General features: G+C 45.9%; 2 protein-coding genes across 2 annotated transcripts; one reads left to right on the top strand and one right to left on the bottom strand.

Annotated features, from left to right (window-relative positions):
• The first annotated feature begins 8,971 nt into the window (after nt 1-8,971).
• Nucleotides 8,972-11,009, top strand: LOC135806902 (cytochrome c oxidase subunit 6B1-like). Its single transcript, XM_065321064.1, has 2 exons — nt 8,972-9,330; nt 10,736-11,009. The coding sequence occupies exons 1-2, from the start codon at nt 9,034-9,036 to the stop codon at nt 10,787-10,789; spliced, it is 351 nt and encodes a 116-aa protein (XP_065177136.1). The 5' UTR covers nt 8,972-9,033; the 3' UTR covers nt 10,790-11,009.
• A 3,465-nt stretch (nt 11,010-14,474) lies between these two features.
• On the bottom strand, nt 14,475-23,499 carry LOC135819206 (protein transport protein Sec61 subunit alpha-like). Its single transcript, XM_065332373.1, has 12 exons — nt 23,364-23,499; nt 23,214-23,281; nt 22,864-22,929; nt 22,208-22,286; nt 21,862-21,917; nt 21,316-21,391; nt 17,970-18,233; nt 17,529-17,689; nt 17,012-17,395; nt 16,489-16,565; nt 15,621-15,691; nt 14,475-14,917 (listed from the first exon to the last, which is right to left on the bottom strand). The coding sequence occupies exons 1-12, from the start codon at nt 23,368-23,370 to the stop codon at nt 14,802-14,804; spliced, it is 1,425 nt and encodes a 474-aa protein (XP_065188445.1). The 5' UTR covers nt 23,371-23,499; the 3' UTR covers nt 14,475-14,801.
• Between the last annotated feature and the right edge of the window lie 338 nt (nt 23,500-23,837).

The raw sequence follows: 23,837 nt of genomic DNA, 5'->3' as shown, positions 1-23,837 counted from the left end.
AGAGTGGACTTTTGACAGACTTTTGAAAGTTGAAACGCTTGTTGGCGTCGACCAGTTCCACTGCTGCTTCCATCTTTACTGGATCGGGAGTTTGGGTTGTGCCTTGCCAGTCACAATATGACCGAGGAACTTGTGTAGTACCGTAAAGTACCGCCAGAGCGCCCCACCATCTCGTCCTTTCGTGGTCGTATTGTGGAGGTGGTCTGCTGTCTGTAGGTCTGCAGTCTATCCGTACCTTCGAGCGGACACAAGCTCCGCACAAAAACCTGCCGAGTGTGACCTTAGTACACGGTTCTCACATCGTACAAACGTTAAACTTCGTTGCATTCTGCCATACGATTTTCCTTTCCCTGGCTGTAAAATCAAGGTGGGGCGCTCTGGCGGTACTTTACGGTACATGTACCGTAATAACTAGGGAGTCGTAAAATACAGTTTTTACGACTCCCTGGTAATAACGCACTTATAAGCACATGCGTGCTTATAAGTGAATTTTTGCTACGAATCCAATTTTCAAAAATGATTTTTTCACCTAAACGCGCATGCGCGATCAGTGTTCGTTTGCCAGAGTCTTTATGTTTAACTAGGTCTCTTTGTGTCAGTTTCATGGTTCCTGTATGCTGTTTGCAGACTTTTATCCATTTTAAAGTGAGGATTTTGGTAGTGCTTCGCCTATAAGAGCATGCGCTTATAAGTGAGAGTGCGCTTATATCCGAATACAGGCACATGCGCCTAACTTATATGTGCGTTACTACGGTACCAAATGACGCACTTGGTGTAGTTGGCTGCGCTGCAGGCATGTCAGCATGGCACTGATGCCTCCCATGGACGACGGCTGTAGATGGGAACATCATCCAAGAAAGCAACCACACTTACGAAAAAAGGCTGCAGAACAAAAATTGATCGGTGACCTGGATGCGATGGGATTCGTTAGACTTAACTGCGCACTCAAAATGACCAAAGAGCATGTTGATAGCGGTCTTGGGAAAGCAACTCTCTTCTACTGTTTTTGGCCGGGTGATAAGCAGATGCCAAATCAAGCTGGAAAGACTAGAGCATGGTACAGGTCCTCCCTCGTTAGTACATAATCTCAGGGCCATTGAAAAAGTTCTTATAAGGCGACTTATCTTGTAACGGGACTTGCAGCTATTAAAAGTTGAAATAGGCACTATTTCATACTTACCTCGGCTACCCTTGATACAACATAAATTATCGACGCTTCAACTCGTTATAAGATAATTGAAAATCTCCAACCGTATGATAGCTCTTCCTCGGATGCAAAAGATCGTCCATATCTACGAATACATAGATATAATACGTTGCGTCTTTCTGCGTTATCCTACGTGTTTTGGCCTTGGTCTTGCATGGTCAATACTATCTTATACTGAGAGTTTGGCACTCCAGGGACCTGGGCAAAGCGTCGTTATAACGGATTTTATGTCCTAACGAACTATGTTGTAATCGGACCTGTAAACAGTTGGATACTGTATAAGCAGAAATATTCGTCCGGAATTTAATTTCGTCTTTTTCGTCCAAGGAGCTTTTGGACTAATTAAATGTAGGACGAATATCGATTTGTCCAGCATTTCTATACACTCTTATGATCCATGGACGAAATTTTCAACCGGACGAACTCCTTTTCTTTGGAGTTGGACGAAATTATTGACCGACGAAATTTTCTGCCTCTACAGTAGACTACGTTTCGCCAGGGGATTTCAGATTTCTATTTACTAACTGGGTTTATGTACTAACCGGTCTCGTTATAATGAGGGAGGACCTGTATTATGCTGTTGCCTTTGCAAAGCTTGCTCCTTGTCACCGGTCATTAGTGTTGGCGGCATCTCTACTCTAAGGAGGTGGCACTGCAGCTTTAAAGGGGAAGTTAAGCCTAGAATCAAATGTTCACCAGTTGTAGTCTTCGGGGTGCAGAGTCGAATGGTCTTGGTCCACGGAAGCTGAGACGCTCCCTTTCTCCTTTATTCCCAATTGAACTCGCACACTTCCACCGAAATTGGGTGACTGCGCCCTACTAGATGGGGATGTCTATGCGAAATGTCACTGTAGAAACGCCATTTCGTTCTTATAAAAGCATGGATGACCGCGATTGGCCCATATGTTGTAGTCTTTTGGACGCTGAGTCAACTGGTTTTGGTCCGAAAAGGCTGCAATGCAGCGTTCGGGCCTTATTCCCAATCGAACATGGTTGAACAAGCGGTCACGTGCTCATGACTTTTGATTGTGTACACCGGTCACCTGGTCACCGTACCTGCAGGGTACAGCTGACAGCCTGTTTGGGTGCATTCCTGTCACTCGAGTTGAACTCGAGTTGAACCTTGGTGTGAAAGTTGTCGCCTGCTGGCGCAGTGACCAGGTGATTGGTGTACGCAGGAGCACGTGACCGCTTGTTCAACCATGTTCGATTGGAAATAAGGCCCAAACACTGCATCGCAGCCTTTTCGGCCCAAAACCAGTCGACTCGGTGTCCAAAAGAGTATAACATATGGGCAATTCACGATCATCCGTGCTTTTATAAGAACGAAATGGCGCTTCTACAATTGTAGTGACATTTTGCATAGAAATCCACTAAGTAACTTAGTTACGAAACGTAAAAGGAGAAGTCCGGATACCATGTCGAAAGCTGTTAAGAATCTTGTCCGCAAGATGACTTCCCAAAGCCACGCTGGCCGTGGGGGGATGAGTCACCCTTTGGTAGTGGTTCTAGGTCTTCAGACAGTGACGCCACACCCAAGGAACGTAGACCTACGAAGAGACAAGCGGAAAGCCCAGAAGAACGTTTGCGTGCCACGGATGACGATCCGGTTCTGGCAGTGCCCCGCCCACCTGGAGCTGACAAGACCCCGTGCGTGCTGCTGACAACCAGCGACAGTACCCCAGCTGGCAGCGGGCTGTCTGAGTTCTCTAGAATGCTAAAAGAGTTCAAGCGAGAACTGCGTGATGATCTTCGCCGTGTTGCTGAAGACATCGTAGAACCGCTGAAGGATCGTGTGTGCGCAGTGGAGTTGCGGCACGATCAGCAACGAGAGGAACTCAGCAGACTGTCCGCTGAGAACCGTAAGCTAAGGGTGCTTGTCGACAAGTGTGCTGAATCCGTCAATAATGTAGAGAATGTTGCAAAATCCGCCATTAGCAACATGGAAAAGAAGGTTGCAAACATCAACAGCAGCCAGGCTGGCGCCACCACCAACCCACCATGTACGGCAGCTCCTGCCTTTTAAAATGACCTCCACATCAAGGTGCGTGACCTGATTGAGGAGGCCACCGAGTCCAGATTGCGCTCCACTGAACAATGTCATACTGCGTGGCCTGGAAGTGCTCCCGTCCGAAGACCTTGCGACTCTAGTGCCGACACTGGTGCCCAATTTAGCCGCCGTGGACGTGAAGTCCGCATCGCGTATCGGCACGCGCGGTTCAAATAACGCAAGCACCACTGCCCACCAAATAAAGCCGCGGTTAGTCCACGTAGCCCTAACTGAGAGCGGCAAGGCAACCCTGATGAGGCACCGTCGCGACGCTACCTACAAAGGGCTAATGTTTACATTCAACACGATCTGACACGGCCCGAACAAACACGGAGAAGGGCTCTGGTGCCCAAAATGAAGGCCCTTCGTAGTAAGGGTATACAGTGCCACCTGCCCCGCGATACAATTATCTCCGGAGGCAAAGTGCTCACAGATGAGGACATCGAACGGATGCTACATGACCATGACGCGACCCAATAGGACACACCAAGGGCATCCCCAGTGATACAACCACCCACTGACACCAACGATGGAAAGCTAAGTATCACCCGTGCATGCATTTCTAAAAAAGATTCTCCTTTTGTTAATTGCCCACATTAACATCTGTAGCCACTTAAATAAACTGCATGAAGTTCAATACATTCTATTCAAACATAAGATTGACATCCTAGCAATTTCGGAGACATGGCTGAAAACAGCAATCCCTGACGGCTCAATCAAACTGCCTCGATAGGAAGTACACAGAAGAGACCGCAAGCTAAAGACAGGAGGCGGTGTATGTATCTACATCAATGACAAACTTAAGCACAGACAATTACATATCCTCCAAGATATCGAAGCCGTTTCCATCCAGTTAGTATTGCCGCACAATCCCCTGAACATAGTATGCACGAACAGACCCCCTTCATCCCCCGTCACATTTTGGGAGGAGTTGCTCAACACCGTTGATGACATCGAATCACACACGAGAGAAGCTCATACCGTCGTGCTAGGCGACCTCAACGTCAACATCGCAGACCACCAACACCAGCAGTACAGGCACTTCCTAAGCTTCTGCCACGCTACCAACTTACAGAACATAGTTACGTCCCCAACCAGATTTCCAAGCCAAACGGTGCTAGACTTAATCTTACTACCCCGTACAATTCATCCACCAGCACGCATCTCCCATTCCTCAGGGAGACAGAGCATCATCTACCATGGCTGTTCCGTTGAGCCATGCGACGCTTCCGATCACCAACTAGTAGTTTTACAGCTGTTGGCTACATTGCACTCTGCGCCGCAGAATCCACCAGTCAGAACCCGGAAGCCTCCAATAAGAACCATAAACGCATAGGCATTCCAGGCAGAGATCACTTCGAAGATGTCAATCGTCGAGAACCAACCAACTGACCTCAATGCAAACATTGAACTTTTTCAGGGCTCCATCACCGAAGCACTTGATCACCATTGCCCCGTGAAGATAGTTACCTTTTCCACCAAGTATAAACCCGCACGCACCATGGGTCGACGACGAGCTACGTAAACTGCTCTACCGCAGAAAACGAGCTCATAGACTCCTGCTGAAACAGCCGGGTGACCAGCAACGAATCCAGTCTTTCCGAGCGCTTCGGCGACAGTGCAAAATCACCATGCGCCGTAAGAAAGCCAATTACTTTCAGGCCGAGTTTATCAATAACAGACGGAACCCTAGACATCAGTGAAGCGCTATGAACGGCCTACTTGGCAGAACGAAAGTCAGCCGTGAGCCTGGAGCTAGTATTGCAGACATTACATCTGTATTCTCAGAAATAGTTGGACCTTTGCCGCCAACGGAGACTTCTGACGCCCTGACGCTGGCATCCGTGCCTGATCAACCATCCAACATTCTACCTGGTCTGCCGTGTGGCCCCCAGTCAGACGGCACTCTAGTTTCTTTTACCCAAATCACAGCAGGGGACGTTAAGTTCCATCTCCGTGCTATGGACAGTCGTAAAGAAGCGGTCCTGACGCCATCCCCCCGCTCGTTTACAAACTTGTGCCTGATCAAATTGCACCAACGCTTGCCTCTCTCTCTTGTCGTTATCCCTCGAAACTGGAGAATTCCCAACGCCCTACAAGCTGGCACACGTTCCGTCCGATCCACAAACGTGGGGAAGCTTCCGACCCTCGCAACTACAGACCCATCTCCCTCCTTCCTCTCATGTCCAAGCTTCTCGAGAGGTGTGCGCTAGAGCAACTTACACAATACATGGATAGCGCCAGTCACATGGAATCCCTCCCTGCAGTTCAGTTTGCGTACCGCAAAAATCACTCCTGCGACGATCTTCTCGCTCTGGTGGCAAATGATTGGAGTCAAAGTCTAGACCTGAACGAGTATGTGGCTGCAGCTTTCCTCGACATGTCCAAAGCCTTCGACACTGTCAACCACAGTTTGCTCCTCCAAGAACTGTTCGAGATTGGTGTGGGAGGGGTTGCACTGCGTTGGTTCGCATCATACCTTACTGACCGGCAGCAGAGAGTTGCCACCAAGTCTAGCAGAGGTGCCTGTTATTCTACCTCCAGAGGTGTACCTCAAGGATCTATCCTTGGACCCGTCTTGTTCAATCTTGCTGTCCGCAAACTGCCAGAGTGTGTTGCTAGTACCAAGGTCCGTCAGTTTGCTGACGATGTTTCTGTCTACAAATCCTGAAGGGATCCACAGAAGCTCACTGCAGACTTGGCCGGAGATGTTCTGTCAATCCGCAACCCAGCTAATCTCCAATTGTCAATTGACAGCACTAGCATACCGCCTTCAGCCACGATCAAATACCTTGGCCTCCTGTTCGACGAGCATCTTACGTACCGAGATCACATCACGCTCCTGGAACGCAAGATAGGCGCTAAACATGCTGTGTTCAGGAAAATCTAACACCTGCTGCCAAACGAGTCTTTTACTGTTCCTTCATTCAGGCCCAACTTGAATACGGCTCTAATGCATTTGCGCACAGCCTCCAAGTCTCGCAAATGGACCGCATTACTCGTATCTCTAACCGTGCTGTTCGGATTGTCTTTGGCTACCCGAAGTACTACGATGCTTCTCTTATTCTAGCTAGGAACTATCTCGCTGCTATCTCCATTAGATATCAATTTTGCCCGTGTTTGTACTGGTGTTTCGAGCCCTCCATAAGTTGTGCAGTCCACTGTTCTCGACCTGCTTCCTCCCTCGCACCGCCACTTCACAAACCTCAGCCCGTACACGCTCTCAGTCCACTTTGTCACTTAGTCTTCCTTTAGTTTCTCGCCGCTATGGTTTATACTGGCTTAGCTTTCTTGGTTCTGATCGTTGGAACTTGACGTGCTTCCTGCTGATATTCGCACAATCTCCTTGCTCAGAAACTTCCGTTCATCTATTCAACAATTCATAGGGTACCCTATAAAAAGGCCCTAGGCCTGTGGGACTGCCCTATTCAAAATTTAATACAGTAATAATAATAATAAATCCCCATTTAGTAGGGCGCAGTCACCCAGTTGCGGTGGAAGTGCCAGAGTTCGATTGGGAATAAAAGAAGGAAGGGAGCATCTCAGCTTCCTCGGACCCAGACCATTCGACTCAGCACCCCGGAGACTACAACTGGTGAAAATTTGGAGGTGAAGTAAGTACAGTGGAACCTCATTAGGAAGAACACTGATAAGACGAATATTTGCCTAAGAAGAACTAGTATTTGTAACTGTATTGGATAAAACCCTGTGTATTCACTGGGTAAAACATAATTATTATGGATAAGAAGAATTCCCGTTATTGCGAACAAATATCATTGGTCCCTTGATGTTCGTTCTAAAGAGGTTTGACTGTGTATTAGTTTACGTGTGTAGAGCTCTGTATTCCCCCTGGCATGGTATGGCGACTTACCGGGCTTGATGTAGTAATCCCGATAGATAAGTTCTTCCACCTTGCACTTATTGTAGCGGTAGACGGGCCGCTGGATGTGATGACGGAGCCTGGCAGCAAGTAACTTAGCTCAGGTTTTACATCAATGACGTTGGCCTCTCGTTCTGGTGGTAGTCCGTCTGGTACTGAGTTAGTCTGTCCGGTAAACAATCCTTGTACTGGTCCAGGGTGCTGGTAAGTTACTTGTTGCCTTTCAAAGCTTGCTCCTTGTCACCGGCCATTAGTGTTGACTTCATCTCAGACAGTCTGGAGTCGGCGGCATCTCTACTCTTACGAGGTGGCACTGCAACCTAGTACTACAAGTAGTAGGCTAGTGCATGGAGACCTCTTCTTCGGTACTGCAGCCTGCTTTCCTGAGGTGACGTTTACAATTGTAGAGCTCTGCCCCTGCCTGGCCAGGTCCTGTGCGCATTGGGCAGGGTCTCGGGATGTTGTTGCCGGCCAGAACTACCTTCTGCAATCTGAGTCGGAGCCATCATACGGTTGCCGAGTTCTCGTCCCAACTTCCTGAGCGGAATGTAATAGCCACTGGGACTGACTGGGAATGAGACGAGGCAGGTGGCAATCTCCATCACGTTTCCAGGTTCTGGACAGCTTGAAATACAAAACACGGAAACGAAGAGGAAGCCGAAGTGCAAGGCCAAAAAAGTAGAAAGAACCCACGCCGGCCACGGCCACCCTGGCATCCTCTGTTACCATGCAGTGTAACCATGGTAGTAGTAAGAGCTAGCTAAAGCCGAGGTGCCGCGCCAGTGGGTGACAAGAATACTGCCTGGGCTGGAGCGCAAGTGAAGGTGTGAAGCCAAAGAAGTCAGAGCAGAAGTATTGACCCAACAAGCAGTTTTCACCAGCTGCAGGGAGTAGTAGACCATGCATGGGAGACATCAGCTGCTACTTGTACAGATAGGCGCACTAGAGGACAGTCCTTCTCGTCTATTTCTTTGCCTGCTGCTAAAACTAGATATGGCATGTTCTCTGTTTCTTTCCTTGGCGCTGATCGGTGGAATTCTCTGCCTACCGGTATGTTGTGTCGCCAAGCTGGTGCAGTAGTTAGCGCCTGATATGAATGCTGCAAGCGCATTCGTAGACCTACGAGCGTCGCAGTAGCAGTCCGTGCGCCAAGCCCTTGAACTGTTGAGTAGCCTGTTTTTTTATTTGCAACCGCGGGAAAAATCGAGGTGCAAAAAGATGACGACGACACAATTGTTTTGTTGGTATTTTGCAACCTTATTTGGACCTGAACGACTTTTTTGAACTAAATTACTTGGCGCACGGACTGGTACACATGGTACATGGTACGAGTAGAGTCTACTACCGTAAAGTACCGCCAGAGCGCCCCGTCTCGCGAGAGCGCCCCACCTTGATTTTACAGCCAAGGGAAGAAAATCGTATGGCCGAATGCTACTAAGTTTGTACTGTGTGAAAACCTTTTTGTACTAAGGTCACGTACTGGGCATGTTTTTATGTGGAGCTCGCATCCGCTCAAAGGTAAACTGGGTACGGATTGACTGCATAACGTGCAGTGTGTGTGTACAAGGTCCGTGTCGTATGACCTACAGACAGGAAACCACCTCCACAAGACGACCACGAAAGGACGAGATGGTGGGGCGCTCTGGCGTACTTTACGGTAGTTACATCTTCTCGTGCGCGCTAGCTTCAGCTCGCAAGCGTAGTTAGAGAGGAAGAAGGGTAGCGCGGGCCGGGACGCAGACTAGACGCGTCGGCGGTGCACATGTGATGGTCGAAAAGTCGAGTCCGGGACTGCGGTTTTTTTGCACTTTCAGCAGGAGATGATGTCCTGTTGGCAACAAAAACTGCTTTCAAGGAGATAGGACGTGCTGGTGGATCCAATTATTTTCTGGCACAATGGCCGCCAATACTGCAGCTGAGACGAAGCCCGACTACTCTAAGCCGGAGAACCATGGTCTTTTCCCCGAAGAAGAGCGGCCTTCGAAGCAGGATCCCAAGGCCGTGAAGTTCTTGCAGGCTGCACTTCCAATGAGTCCTCCTCCATTCGACCGGCGATTCCCCCAGCAGAACGTGACCGGCCAATGCCACCAGAACTATTTGGACTTTCTCCGCTGCTCCAAGAAATTGGGCGAGGGACATCAATCTTGCAAGTGGTACGAAACAGAGTACAAGTTTACGTGTCCACAATCATGGGTAAGTAGAATGTTAGAACTTATAACTGATATTGTGTACGATTTGCTGAACATACTCATAGTCCAGGGGTACTCTGTGTCGGCTTGAATACATTACAAAATTTCGACCGGAAAATGCACACGCTGCACCTAGCAAGCTTTGTTACAGCAGCACATCGCCAGTGTAGTCACGACTGTAAAATTAATAGTGGTGCGTTTTTCGACTGGTGTTCTCAAGTATACATGAATTCACTGTACTGCTTTGGGGTGAATGTGTTTTGTGGGTCCAACCTATACACCACTCTTTTATTCATGCACTATAAACGGCCTAATGTTTATGTGTAGCTGAGTCACCGCACACATACGCATACATGTACTAGCATACTGTACTTGGTGAAAGCCTAGCTTTTTCATTCCTCGGCATCCAGGATTACTTCAGTGCAAAAGCTACTGTATCAGTGTATAGCACGCTGCTTGCGGTGTAATTTAATTTCAGTAGAGAAAACAGGCACCTAAATTTTAATTACACCTAAAAGTCACTGAGTACCGTATTTTCTCTAATAAGAGCCCGGGGTTCTTATTTTTTTCAGTGACAGCTCTACCCGCGCTACTATTAGAGGCTGGGCTATTATTGGAGACTGGGCTCTTATTTTTCAATTGTCAACTATCAAGCCAACTCCAGTCTATACAGGCATAAACTGACCATATCAAGACTGATTTTTCAACCCTAAACTCAGGAATATTGTCAAAACGGATATGTTTCACAATAGCATTGGTGCCAGGAAGGAAGCAGTAGACCGAAAACCTCCTTAAAAATAATGTTCTTGGTATGTTGTACTGCTGTTTTATATGCAGTCAATAATAAATATACTTGTTGCATACTCCAATTGTGACCCGCGCTACTATTAGAGACTGTGCTCTTATTATTTCAAGCCACCCTCACCCCGGGTCATTATTGGAGACTGGGCTATTATTGGAGACATGGGCTTTTATTGGAGAAAATACGGTATGCACTGTGTGTGAAGGGAATACTGTAAAGTGAGAAACTTACGCTAGAGATTAAATTTTGCTATTTTCGCGACCATCACACATTCGTGTATATAAATCGCCGCAAACCTCTCCGTACTTTGATTGTAGACAGTACAAGATCCAACTGAAGATATGGAGTCGCAAAAGGTTCTCATCGTGAACCAGTCCAGTTTATGACAACGTTAAATTTGCCTCGAACAAGACCTTATGCAGAGCTGGACCAGGCGTTGCACACTCTGGAGGGTTATGTTACGTACTGTTGCTACTACTACAGGCCTGGCAAAAGGCATGGCTATCTGTCCCGATCTCTTTGTGTCTTTGCACCGTCTGCCCCCCTCCTACAGTGTAGTCAGACTTCTGCTTTCTGTTGTGATTTGCTTCTCTCATGGTTTGTACAGGTTGATTCATTCGAAGATCAAGTCCAGTCAGGCACCTTCCCATTCAAGATCTGAGCTATGTCATTCTCGAGTTTATCAATATTATTTATTTCAGCCACATAATATAGCATAGATTGATTTAAGGAGAATATTTACGTGTATGAATTATCAGAACAGCCGTTCATTGACCTGTGCCCGTGGTATTAAGGAGGTTCAACAAGATAAATTTCGCACTCCAATGAAAGTCTAGGTCAGTGATGAAATATCAATGTGGAGAGGATTAAGCATGACTCACGATATCGCTTTATGAGGTGCGACACTTGTGACAGGAAAATGGCTATCGCAAGGCCGCTGTCGTACAAGTAACTTGGAGTATGTTGCCCCTTGCAACTTGGGACGTGCATCAAGTAACGTTACGTGCAGTTTGCCAGGCTAGTTGCACATGCGCCCACTATGCACTGCATTTAGGTGCTATAGAACCGAAGAATCGTGTTTCGTGCCCGTAGGTGTGGCATGCCGTGCATCGCAAAAGGGGTATTGTGAATTGTGCTTCAACAAACAGAATTCATGCTTGCATGAGGTTGACAGGTCACATATTCTGTCACAATGTACAGACAGTGCAACGTAGTAAACAATTGGGGCCACATATGACTGTCCTGCCATGAATCCAAGAGTGCAACTCCCGCATACCCTGCTGTCCCGACAGAATTTCTAGTTGACGTCAATGATCCTCACATGATTGATTTACGATGTTTGTATGAGGTGTCTACGCATCACACGTGCTTCCTTGAACTAATTTGTACTGGATAAAATTTATCAACCACAGGTCCAGGATACTTCTGATAATAAGTGTGCAATGCATCAAAAAATTACGTCAACTTGACATTCTGTCGGAGTTGCACACTCTTGGGGGTTACGGTTGTGTACTCTTGATTAAACCTGTGTGACCACCACCGTATGCTGACCTATCACGTACTCGTGGGCTGTTCTGTAGCGATACACTGCTGTCTGCAGGTATGTGCCCGGTATGGTATTCTTCATTTTCCTTTGCTAAGCGAACAGTAAAATAAAGACTACCATACATACCTAGTGCCTGCAGTGTATCGCTTCAGAACGTGTCTCTTGCATGCTTGTGTTGGCTCATGTACTGTCGACATGTCGCACACTCTGTTGACTACGTAGTTCTGGTGACGTGCATGTCTTGTCATCAGGGAGTCGTAAAATACCGTATTTTATGACTCCCTGCTTGTCGTGAGTTCGTAACGTAGTCATAGGTTTCCTGTAGTACACTTTTTTCATATTATTAGGCCACACGTTTTTATTTCTATGTTTCTCGTCACCTGAAAATCTAAAAACGTATGCGAGAGGTGGAAAAAAATAAAAAATGACCGAAAAATAAAAAAAAGCTTATTAGACCTTTGTTCACACTAAAATCCACCAATACACCATGCAATACACCATGCACAGTTTGCAACTAGTATGTGGTAGGAGCTTCTGTCACAATCTGTGCATGTGCAGCTAGATTGCGCACAACAATTGGTGACCTCGCATCATGTGTCGCGTAGGCCAGGCCACATTATGTACATGTGCATAAGTGTGCTGGTCCCCACATGCACAGTCAGTGCAGCACTTTTTTTTTTCTTTTTTCCTCCAGACTCCTGAATCGTATGCGCGCGGGTGACGAGAAACATTGATATAAAAACGTGTGGCCTTATTTATAAAGTACATGACTGCAGTTGTGTGTCACTGTCAATTTTTCGCCACCCTCAGAACCGGGCGTTGTTGAATAATATGAATGTCCTGGATAACTGAAGAAAAGTGAAGATGCATCAACGAGCCATCTTGTATTCACACATGAAAAAGCTGTCCCTCCAGGAATCCGCGGACAGAAAGTTGAAATTCTGCGGCACAAATCGCTACATTATGCGGCGGATAGCGTGAATTCTGCGGCAATACTGCGGTATTTCTGCAGCGCCGCACCGGCGAAAAGACATGGCTATATGCTATGTACAAGTATCAATAAAAAATTTAGTGGTCGAAAACACACGATAGGCTCAGTAACGAAGAAAACTCCCTCGACTTTGAGTGCAACAAAATAGCGACAGGACACTGCACTGTACATGTGCATGAATATGAAGCGTGTGCTCGCATTGCCCCCAAACCGTGATTTTTCACGATTCTGCGGTGAAAACTGTGAATTCCGCGGGATATTAAAAAAAACATGAATTCCGCGGATTTTATCGCGGCCGCGGAATCCTGGAGGGACAGAAAAAGGACTATACAGAGTATGTCTGTAGCCGGGAGCCCTAAACATTTGTGTAGGGCTTTTTGGTCTGCAGTGCATGGTTCTATCCAGGGCCTAGGGAGTAGTACAGTACATATAATAATAATATTATTATATGTACTGTACTACTTATTATAATAATTATTATTATTATGGTATTGTACTACTCCCTGGTGTCTATCAGCATTTTGCATTTTGCAGGCTTGTACAATGTGCATGTACATGTATGTAAATCAGGCTTTTGTGTAAATTGTAGTAAAAAGGAAAGTAGTGGTGTTTCAAATATATAATTACCGTAATTCCGTGCATATAAGCCCATGGGCTTATATGTGAAACAATGCAGTTTGGGGATAAAATATCCAGTAAAACACGTTCGTTTTTTAGCCCATGGGCCAATATTCGAATTTTGAAGGTTCACAAAACAGTACAAGTCCGTGCTCATGGTCAGTCTACCATACTCTACTGGTAAATTGCACTGACCTGCTGTACCATGGTAGGAAGAGTCCATTTTGTGAAAATTTCTACTTGACACATAAGTTGCATTTGTGTCTGTTTATTAGCCCACGGGCTTATAAACGGAGGTGGGCTTATATCCGGATATGGGCTTATATGCGCGGAATTACGGTATTATAAATAATAACTTTATTTAATAGGATGACCCAAAGGCTGACCGCTTATCATGGGGCCGTCGCATTGAAGGGACATAATGCCATGGCATGGTACATGTATAACCTAGAATCAAATTTTCACCAGTTGTGGTCTTCGGGTGCTGAGTCGAATGGTCTTGGTCCGAGGAAGCTGAGACGCTCCCTTCTTCCTTTATTCCCAATCGAACTCGCGCACTTCCACCGAAACTGGGTGACAGCACCCTACTAGATAGGGACTGGTGAAAATCTGATTTTTTAATCCCAAAATGTTGCTAGTGTGTAATGAATCCTTCCCTACACAGAGCTAGAGGCTGTGCACCTTAACCTGCAATAGTGCGTAGTACGCAAGAGGTACACAAAAGGAAGTGGATAGGGCTGTTTTTTTTTTTGTTGTAACTCAGAGTTTCATGGCAAAAACCAATGTTGTGTTGTCTGATTATTGGTTTTTGCCATGAAACTCTGAGTTACAACAAAAAAGAGCCCTATTCACTTCCTTTTGACTATTTTGTGTACCTCCTTCCCTAGATTTTCAACATCATTTACATGTCCAATACCTGAATGCTGGATAAAATGACATGATTCAACTGTACTGTCCAGGGAGTCATAAAATACCGGTATTTAACGACTCCCTGGTATTGTCTGTATTAAAATTTCCACAAGTATACAAAGCAGGGAGTAGTAAAGTATTTTACTACTCCCTGCACCTCTCGCTTGCATGCACGGCTGTTCTGACAGTAGACATCATTTTCATGACGCAATAATCATTGCAGGCATGGTTTCCGACGTTTGTACAAACGCCAGGTGCCACATGTACATCATGACATAGCTATTCATTAACCCCGGACAAAATACTTCTCAATGGTATGAAAAAAGAGCCATCAAGATAACATGCAACAAGTCTACAAATGATAGTACAAGACTTTACTACCCCTTTATCAAATAGCTCATTCCCGTCGCCTTGGGCTTATTGCCAAGATAACGACAAGATCAATGGTTCCCTGCACAGCACAGCAGATTCTAAATGCATTCACAGATAGCAAGAATAATATTTGTGTACAGCAGTGGTCATGTACGTATTATGTTCTGGTATGGGAGTATTGATCTAATAAAGTTTTCTTTGCTTGAAAAAAATGAAAAATGGTCAACAGAAAAATGACTAGAAGAGAAGCGTGCCCATGCCACCAAGTTCCTGTTGTTCCTTGACGAAGATTTCAAAGTATTGGTAGATGATGGTCACAGCCAGCAGAATACCAGTTCCAGATCCAATTGCACCTGCATTGTCAGAGCGAACACAACAAACACAGTGATATTGAACAGTGCTTTCCAACTTGACTAAACATTGACAAATTTAGACAGCCTAGCATTTACATCACTATAAAATGTTCAAGAACCAAGAACAGCAGAAGTGCTGACAAGTTTACTTCAGACAGGCACCAGGCGGTATTGTTCAAACCAGTGGTCTTTAATTAGAGAGGTTCCGGGGTACGATTTTCCGTGCCAAACTATGGGCGCTACAGATTTTTTCCAGGCGTGCTCCATACGATTTTTCGGCACGGAGAATCTGTGTGGACTGGCTTTCATACGAACCATGTTTCGTATGGAGATTTTGCGTCATTGGGTGCAGAAAGATTTTTCGCGTACAAATTTGGTACGAGAAACATCGATTTTCCACGGGAAGTTTTGATTTCGGTACAAATTTTTAAAATAAAAAGGCATAACGCGGGAATGTGACGTGTTTGCGATCGTAACCTAGGCAATGACGGCAAACACATAAGTTCCGTACTCCGGAACATTTCACTGCTCGAAAACGACGTATAAAAAATCCGTAGCGCCTCCACAGATTTTGGCACGAAAATTCGCACTCCGGAACCTCTCTATTATTTCCAATGATCTCATGCAGCAAACAAACACCTACAAACCCCAGACAGGACAGCTGGCAACATAACAGGAAGAAGGGTCAGCATAAAAAACTTACCAAGGAAATCAGCGAGTACGGACAAAGCACCAATGCAGAGTCCACCGAATGCGGCAGCGGTTGGAATATACCTACAAACACGGAAAGGATAAAACGAAACAAAAACGACTCGAATGAGTTCAAAAGCAGCTGTTGTCTACAAATGGGTCAAAGGCAATATTATCTGTCATTTCCTCTTCCGCATTCCAACATATTCATTTCCACAGGCACAACAAAGCAGCACAGTAACATTCTGAAAATACCACTGCCGTAAAATCCCGCCAGAGCCTCTCCCATCCGCCCCTCCCTGACTTTTTGTCAGGGAAGTGATTGATTGTATCCTCATATGACTCTGTGAAGCCGTGTACTGCAGATGCGTGCTCAACCCCATTGGAAATGTACGCAACAGTGCTCACCCTCTTGACCAGGGATCGCACAAACCCTGAGTTTTGAAGGGTCTGTACGACTCCTGGTTCTTGACCTTTGGTCGGGGTACGAGATGCACGAGATGATTTCATAGGGTGAGTACTTTTTCATGTAGTACTGAATGCGGACACGCATAGATCATAGCCAGAGACCAAAACCAAGGATATGCAATTGTGTATCTTTCCCATGAGCCAGGTGATGGCACACTGACTTTGTTACAATGTCATCATGCAGCTACATCCGCTACACTATACATGGCGTGGTTTGAAAAATTCAGAGGCCATGGCGGTACTCAAACATGTCAAGTAAAACGGTTGTGGGCGTTAGGGCTTCAGTACAAGACGAGATGCAAGGAAGCTACAAAATGAAAGCAGGGTGCCGCGCATTGACCCATTATTTCAGTTGCATAATCCTGGTGACAACATTAGAAAGGCATTTGTTACGAAACCACGAGAGAATTTACCTGTTCAGTTCATGAACCATTGACTTCTCACGGTGTCCACGCATAACCATCTGCTGGTCCTTGAGTTGCTTTGCAACCTAGAGGACACACACACACACACACACACACACAACCACGAGCACACATCGATTAAATCAAGGGTCACAAAGTGAACATCAAGGAAGTAGAGCAGTGATGGTCACCTCTGACCAAAGTTCTTTTGGCAACATGTACACTGAAATTAGAGGTACCGGTAATTACTACGCCACCCGACCACTAACAATTACAGCAAAAAAATGGGAAGTTGTCAAGAGCAGACAGACTTGCTCCATTACCAGTCACACTGAAATTATCCAATTCGTTTCCATCATTTATTTTGGCAAATTAGCCGAAACGTTGCAGAAAACTGACAGTATGACAGAAACGATTCGGATGGTGGTACCTGGTAAAGAGCAGATCGGCTCTAACCACTTTTCCTTATTTGAAGCAGCAGAAAGCCTCACAACTCTTATTTAGCAAAAATAAATCTGTGAAAGAAACTCACATCCTTAGCCGAGGAGCCGGACACATCGATCCATGTTTTGGAGAAGTATGCACAAGAGCCCAACATGAAGGCGATGTAGAGAACAGCGTGCACAGGATCTTCGATGATGTGACTAATCGTCTCGGGTGGTGAAAGATAGTAGCAGAGACCTGACGTTGGGAACGAGCGTGCAGAGCCATCGGCTGTTGACCACGTGCCTAGAATGCTGACTATGATATTACCAGCGAAGCGAGTGGACAGCATCTGTGAGATGACGTACAGGTTGCTGACCAGAGCACTTTGCAGGATGATGGGAATATTGGAGGTGTAGAACAGCTTGATTGGGTAGCTAGAGTACTGACCACGGTAGCGGGCCGACTTGATGGGAAGGTCCACACGGAAACCCTATCACAGAACATGAAGCGCAAAGTTCAACATCAGGCTTGTTTGATAGCAAGTTCACAAGGAGAGATTAGCTCAACAGAACTCTCAACTAGAACATACGCAGCATTAATTCAATGAAATTATTACCACTAACCTGGAAGTAGATCACAATGCCGAAGACAAAGATTGTGGAAAACAAGCTCATCAGGTTGGGCAGGTTCTGGCGGTAGAAAGCTTCGCGCAGAGCGCGCACTTTGTCGGAGCGTGTTGCCAACAAATGGAAGAGAGCAATGACGGCACCTTCGAATTCAGTTCCTAAAAGGAAACAAAACAAGAACCAGATCACGAGTAATTACCTGCAACAAAAAAAGGGTCAACATGTTGTGTGTCCAACTACAGTCAACCACTGGAACTCTCAAATATCAAAACAAAGGCCACAAGACAATAAACAAGATGCAACAGTCAACAGCACTGAAGTGTAATTGACAGCATTAACTTTTAAAGCTGAGCACAGAGCAAGCAAGAATAGCGAAACTAAACGCAGCCATACAGTTGCATGCCCCCAACCCCCCTCCCTCCCTCCCCGGGTTCTTACCTCGTCCAGTGTTGATAGTGGTGGGGCTGAATGCCTTCCACACAATAGTCTCACAGATGTTAGTGGCAATGAAGAGAGAGATACCAGAGCCCAGACCATAGCCCTTCTGCAACAGCTCGTCAAGGAGGAGGACAATTAGACCGGAGCAGAACAGCTGGATGACGATTAGAACACAGATACCTGCACCGAGGTCTGCTGGGTCACCATACATGCCTGTCATTACATAAACTGTGGCTTGTCCGAGGGTAATAATCATACCAAATACTGCGAAAGCACGAGAACAGAATAGAAGGCAGAACATCCAACATATTGCTTACACAAGAAACATGCTGAGCGCAGCAGTACATGAAGCCCCGTGAAAATGGTAGGAGAATACATATTAACAACACACAAATTCCACTCTAGAGACAGTAGTCGGAATCACGGAAATCAAGGTCTTCATCATTGATTGTGGCGGTTAGCCCAAAACGCATTTGGTTTCCAAACGAGAGAGCTTGGAAGCTCAGGGCCCTGCGCTATGCTTTGTTGCCTAGCTCCGCGTGCATGTTGTTAGAACTGATGGAAATGCTTTTTCCTTTGATAAGCTACATCATTGTATTGCAAAAACGTTTCAATGAGATACTGAAGTAACGTCTTCTGCATAGCTATGGGACCGGCGCTGACTCTGCCGATCACGGGCGTTCTGGAGTCGACGGGATGTCTGTCCTGACGTTTCCTGGGACCAGCGCTGACTCTGCCGATCACGGGCGTTTATCTTCTTCTTATTATTATTATACTGACGGCAACTAACATCCATTCTGATTGCATTTACTCGTCTCCCTACTTCGTATTTCTTTCCAGAAAATCTCCCCATACAGCAGGGAGTCGTTTACATAATATGACTCCCTGCTATACATCTACATGACTGTATAAACCAGGGAGTCGTAAAATACCAGGTATTTTACGACTTCCTGGTATAAACGTTATGCTATCCGCCTACATGCGATTCCCGGGCTGGTCGACAGGCGGCCCAGCCAGCCTGCTAGTGGGATCTCGGCCTCGCACACAAATCCACACAAAATGTTACTGCACTGAATGCATTCCCCCGATACACTTCGCATATATACTCATTCTCTTGATGGTACCGTACTCTTGATGGTACGGGACAGGTACGGGATAGCGCCAGGCATGTCGATGGCACAAACAAACAAAAATATTGTGGCCAGCTGTCTTTGCTGGTACGGTACAGTACGGGACAGATACGGGATAGCGCCAGGCGTGACACAAACAAACAAACAAACAAACAAACAAACACCAAACGAGAGAGCTTGGAAGCTCAGGGCCCTACGCTATGCTTTTATGCTTTTTTGCCTAGCTCATCGTACATGCTTTAAGAACTGATGGAAATGTCTTTTTCCGTTGATTGGCCACATCACTGTATTGCAAAAACGTTTCCACATTTCACGTCAAATTTGAAATCGATCGGTATTTTTGCTCTCACATGCATCCATTGCTCAATCATGCATCATTTGCCCATAATTATGACAAACTTTGGCCTGCGATTTACTCTGGCCGGTTGGTACCAAGCGGCGAAATCAGCGAAATTAAATCGCCAGCGAAAATGAGTTGATTTTAACCCTTTCAGTGCCAAGGGGGTCAGAAAAATTCAAATTTTTCTGAGTTGAGCTGAACTCAAATTTTTCATAGCTCAGCTGTATATCCACGGATCTTTACAAACGATGGCTCTCTGGAAAGATATCATGGCCAGGCAGACAGCCGTGAAGAGAAAATGCAGCGAAAATAGTCTTCCTCGTGAGGGCGCCTGAAGTCCGTTTTCTGCATTTTCGTAGCATCTGTACTTTCAAACGCGCGCGATCGATCGCAGTGCAGTCAACTTTCAACGCACGGAATTCGGACAAAGTTAGCCTGAAAGCCGCTGAAAATCTCGATGTTTTGATACCCAATACGCATGGGTTGCCGCGAAAGAAATAGAGAAACCCGCGATGCGCATACGTCATGTTTTCTACGGGCGACAATTGTTTGTCCGAGCGCGCGCTTCAAGCTTCGCCCTGGCGATATCTATCCTCACGGACACAAAACGATGTGACGAGTCGATAGCCAAGGTCTTCCTGAACACGTAGAGTGGTCGTTTGTAACTCTCCTGTGTGTAGAAGTGGAGATACGAATTTATTTGTACACACATACTCATTTTGGGCGACTAAAGTCGCCCGTGGCACTGAGAGGGTTAATACAGTAATCGGATTTTCTGGCCTTTTTGTAGTAATACATGTACATTGACCTGTTGAGCCAATGACGCCGCCGAATGCATGGTTGCCTGTGGAGCACATTACATAATTTTACAGTCTCCTAAAATACGTATCCTGTCCGACAGCAAAAGAGGCTGCAGATTTAGTTTTTCTGCGCGTCGACGGGATGATTGCGACGCGAAAAACCAGCTCGCGTTATTTGGCTCGCACGTCGAAAAATCAACGCGAGTGACCTGCTGCTCACGTCGAAATTTGGACACTACATAACTTTACAGTCTCCTTAAATACGTATCCTGTCCGACGCCAAAGGAGGCTGCAGATTTAGTTTTTCTGCGCGTCGACGGGATGTCTGTCCTGACGTTTACTGGGACCGGCGCTGACTCTGCCGATCATGGGCGTTCTGGACTGGACAGGATGTCTGTCCTGACGTTTCCTGGGACCGGCTTAGACTCTGCCGATCACGGGCGTTCTGGACTCAACGAGATGTCTGTCCTGATGTTGCCTGGGACCGGCGGACTCTGCCGATCACGGGCGTTCTGGAGTCGACGGGATCTCTCTTCCGACGTTTCCTGTGACGGGCGCTGAATCGCTCGTTCACGCTTATTTTGGAGACGACGGGATCTCTCTTCCAAAGTATGTTTATGCTGACGCATCCTATCACCTATTCGGCGTCTATTCTAATTTAATTTCCTCCTCGTCTCCCTATTTCTTTCCAAATCTCCCTCTACATCAGGGAGTCGTATACAGAATACGACGAATATTGGTACGGTACGGGACAGATACAGGAGCCCGCAAATATTGTGGACAGCTGTTATGTACAATCCTGTAGAGCCTTTGTAGTCACAGATACTGGACAGATACGGGACAGATACGGGATAGCTCCAGCCGTGACACAAACAAACAAACAAACAAACAAACACCAAATTAAAGCTGTGTGGACCCTGGCTAGCGCCAGACGTTACTGAAGTAACGTCTTCTGCATAGCTACGGGAATTAAAGCTGTGTGGACCCTGGCTAGCGCCAGACGTTACTGAAGTAACGTCTTCTGCATAGCTACGGGAATAAGTTGGCTTTCAGAACCTGGGTGCCTGTGTACTTACATTTTTGAGCACCATTGAAAATAGCCCTGTCCTTGGGAGAATCCCCCACTTCGAGCAATTTGGCACCAGCCAGGAGCTGAGTAGAGCAGAACAAAAGGAACCATGTAAGTACATGGCATTTGTGTTATACTGTACAGGGTCCATAGAAAGATGCCACTGTCGGCTAATGGAAATGTTATGGCTCATCTGTGGTCTACGGTGACGCAAGCACAACAGAACTCCCATCTGTCAAAGAACCACGCTCGATGTCCTGAACAGTGATATCAAGACACTGTACACGTGTTAGGTTTCTCCACACTTGCACCCTTTTCTCATTCCTTCTATACGTGTATGCGGCCACACATTTCACCATTGTTGTTCCTGGGTTCTGTTTGTTTTCCTGTTCACTACGTCTATGCAGCATCCAATTTGTTGTTCTTGTTCAAATTATGTTGCCTGTATTCCACCCAATGAGAAGGCATTGATAATAGACATGAACATTGTTGTTGCTTGCCATGAGTCTGAAGTATGTTCTTTTCTTACTTCAAGTGCGAGTGATATCCTTACCTGCATAATAAGACCAGATGTGACGATAGGAGAAATACCCAGCTCCATAAGCGTCCCTATGGGTAGCAAAAAATGATAGAAGAAAAAGGTCTGTTAGATAATAATATATTATCACAGTCACTATCAGCACACATGTGTCAGTGCACCGACATAGGATACTGCAGACATGTGCATGGGGCACTGAGCAAGAGGCCATGGCGTTGCACATACACTGCACAGCACAGACTAGGCAACTTCAGGCATACATCAGAACAGCACGAGCTGTCCATAATTATGCTTACAGGCCCAAAGCAAGGCGGTGGAGACATCTAGTATAGAAAAGCATGCCAGTGAGCATGCAACTTACCTCTGTTGGATGCAATAATTACTCTGATCCAGTACAGTGGATCGGCCGAGTCACTAGACATAATACCAAATAAAGGCACCTGCAAGCACAAGTAGCAATGGAAGACGGAATGCATTCAACTGAGATACCTTCAACATTCAACCACCAACAGTGTATATTTTTACGTGGAAGGAGCTGCATTTTGTACATCCCAAACTTTGTTTCCTCAAAGAATGGGGAAAACCATGCATATACATTGTGTACTGCGAACAACGACTGGACACACACACCATCAACTGCTTCTTTACACACATGCTATCATACTGAAGCTCCATTCCCAGCAGATTGAAAAGCATCCTCAAGAAGTTGGTGAACATGCCATAGGCTTTGTTCTGCTCCAAGGAAACCAGGAGCTAAGAAAATGAAAAAAATTAACATTCCTTTCCAGCACAGGTACATGTACATGACCGTACTCTCTTGAGAAGGAATTATGATTTATGGCAAGACTGAACAAAATGCTTCAATGGTATTTCGGACTGTTAGTAAAGGTGTAGCTGAAAATTGGATAGCAAAGTGATACGTTCAGTCGATGCTCCAGTCACATCACTATAAATAATTATACATGCCGATTGGACAATGGCAGTTGGCAACTGCATTACAGTTTACTGCAGCCTTACCTGGCAGCAAACCAAGAAGATGAACAAGGTGATGGCAGTCCATAGCACCTTTTCCTTGAACGCAATCTGCACAATACCAAGGACATAATGACCGTGAAACAAGCTATGATCCAAGTGAATAAAATCCTTGTGAAGAACGGAGGTGTACAAGTACGCGAGTTCAAAAGACAAGTCAAAGTGCGATGAACAATTGGTATAAGTTCTGTACTTGGTTGCCACAGCACACAATCACAATTATTCCTACTGTATGGGGTGGAAAGGAGAGTAACTACTTCTCACTCCTTGTAGATATGTCAGAGTACTGTGCCTATGCAATCCATTGCAAACAACGGGCCAGTCTACAAGCTCACCTTCCGCTCTGGCTTAGATATTTCGGGCAGTATTGACACGAAAGGTGTCAGGTAATCAAGGAACCGAACTGCACCAACAGCCCAACACGGCACATATTCCAATATCACCACTACTTCACAAGATACCACTTGGATACAGGATAAACTCACCACCCATGGCTGTTCCCCGCGCGAATCTACTTCATAGACTAAAAACCTAAAGAAAATAGTTTGAAGAAGAAGCACTTCGTAATGACAGCTAGCTGAGGACAATGATTGCTCGGGTTACTGAGTTTAGCCTTTTGCACTTGCAGTCAAGTCAACATTTTGAGAGAAGCTACGTGGCCCGTCAACGTCTGACGCCATTTCCAAATACAGTACGCATGTGTTGAGATGTTCCTATGACGAGTCACGTGCGGAACTATGACGTCCATATTTCGTGTAAGTGACGTACATGTACAAAATGAAGATGACGACGCCGCTTTTTTCGACTTTTTCTGTGTACAATATGTCTACGTAGTCTACTTAACGTAAAAATTTAATGTTTGGCACCTATGAAGTCAGGGGATGGCCCACGCCTGGTAGAAAACAAAACAACTTGAGGAGTTAAATACAAAGAAAACGAGCTGAAAATACAAAAGTAAA

Source organism: Sycon ciliatum, chromosome 1 (genome assembly GCF_964019385.1).
Source record: "Sycon ciliatum chromosome 1, ocSycCili1.1, whole genome shotgun sequence".
NCBI classification, from domain to species: domain Eukaryota; kingdom Metazoa; phylum Porifera; class Calcarea; order Leucosolenida; family Sycettidae; genus Sycon; species Sycon ciliatum.
Note: the sequence above shows the minus strand (reverse complement) of the source record. Positions and strands in the feature narration are given on the sequence as shown.

Coding starts and splice junctions, on each gene's coding strand:
- LOC135819206 (XM_065332373.1), bottom strand. Junction 22,287..22,863: donor TCTTCTTGGTTTGCTGCCAG/GTAAGGCTGCAG, acceptor TTGTGCTTGCAG/GTGCCTTTATTTGGTATTAT. Junction 15,692..16,488: donor ATGGTTCATGAACTGAACAG/GTAAATTCTCTC, acceptor CCGTGTTTGTAG/GTATATTCCAACCGCTGCCG.
- LOC135806902 (XM_065321064.1), top strand. CDS start 9,034: ATGGCCGCCAATACTGCAGCTGAGACGAAGCCCGACTACTCTAAGCCG. Junction 9,331..10,735: donor TTACGTGTCCACAATCATGG/GTAAGTAGAATG, acceptor TGGTTTGTACAG/GTTGATTCATTCGAAGATCA.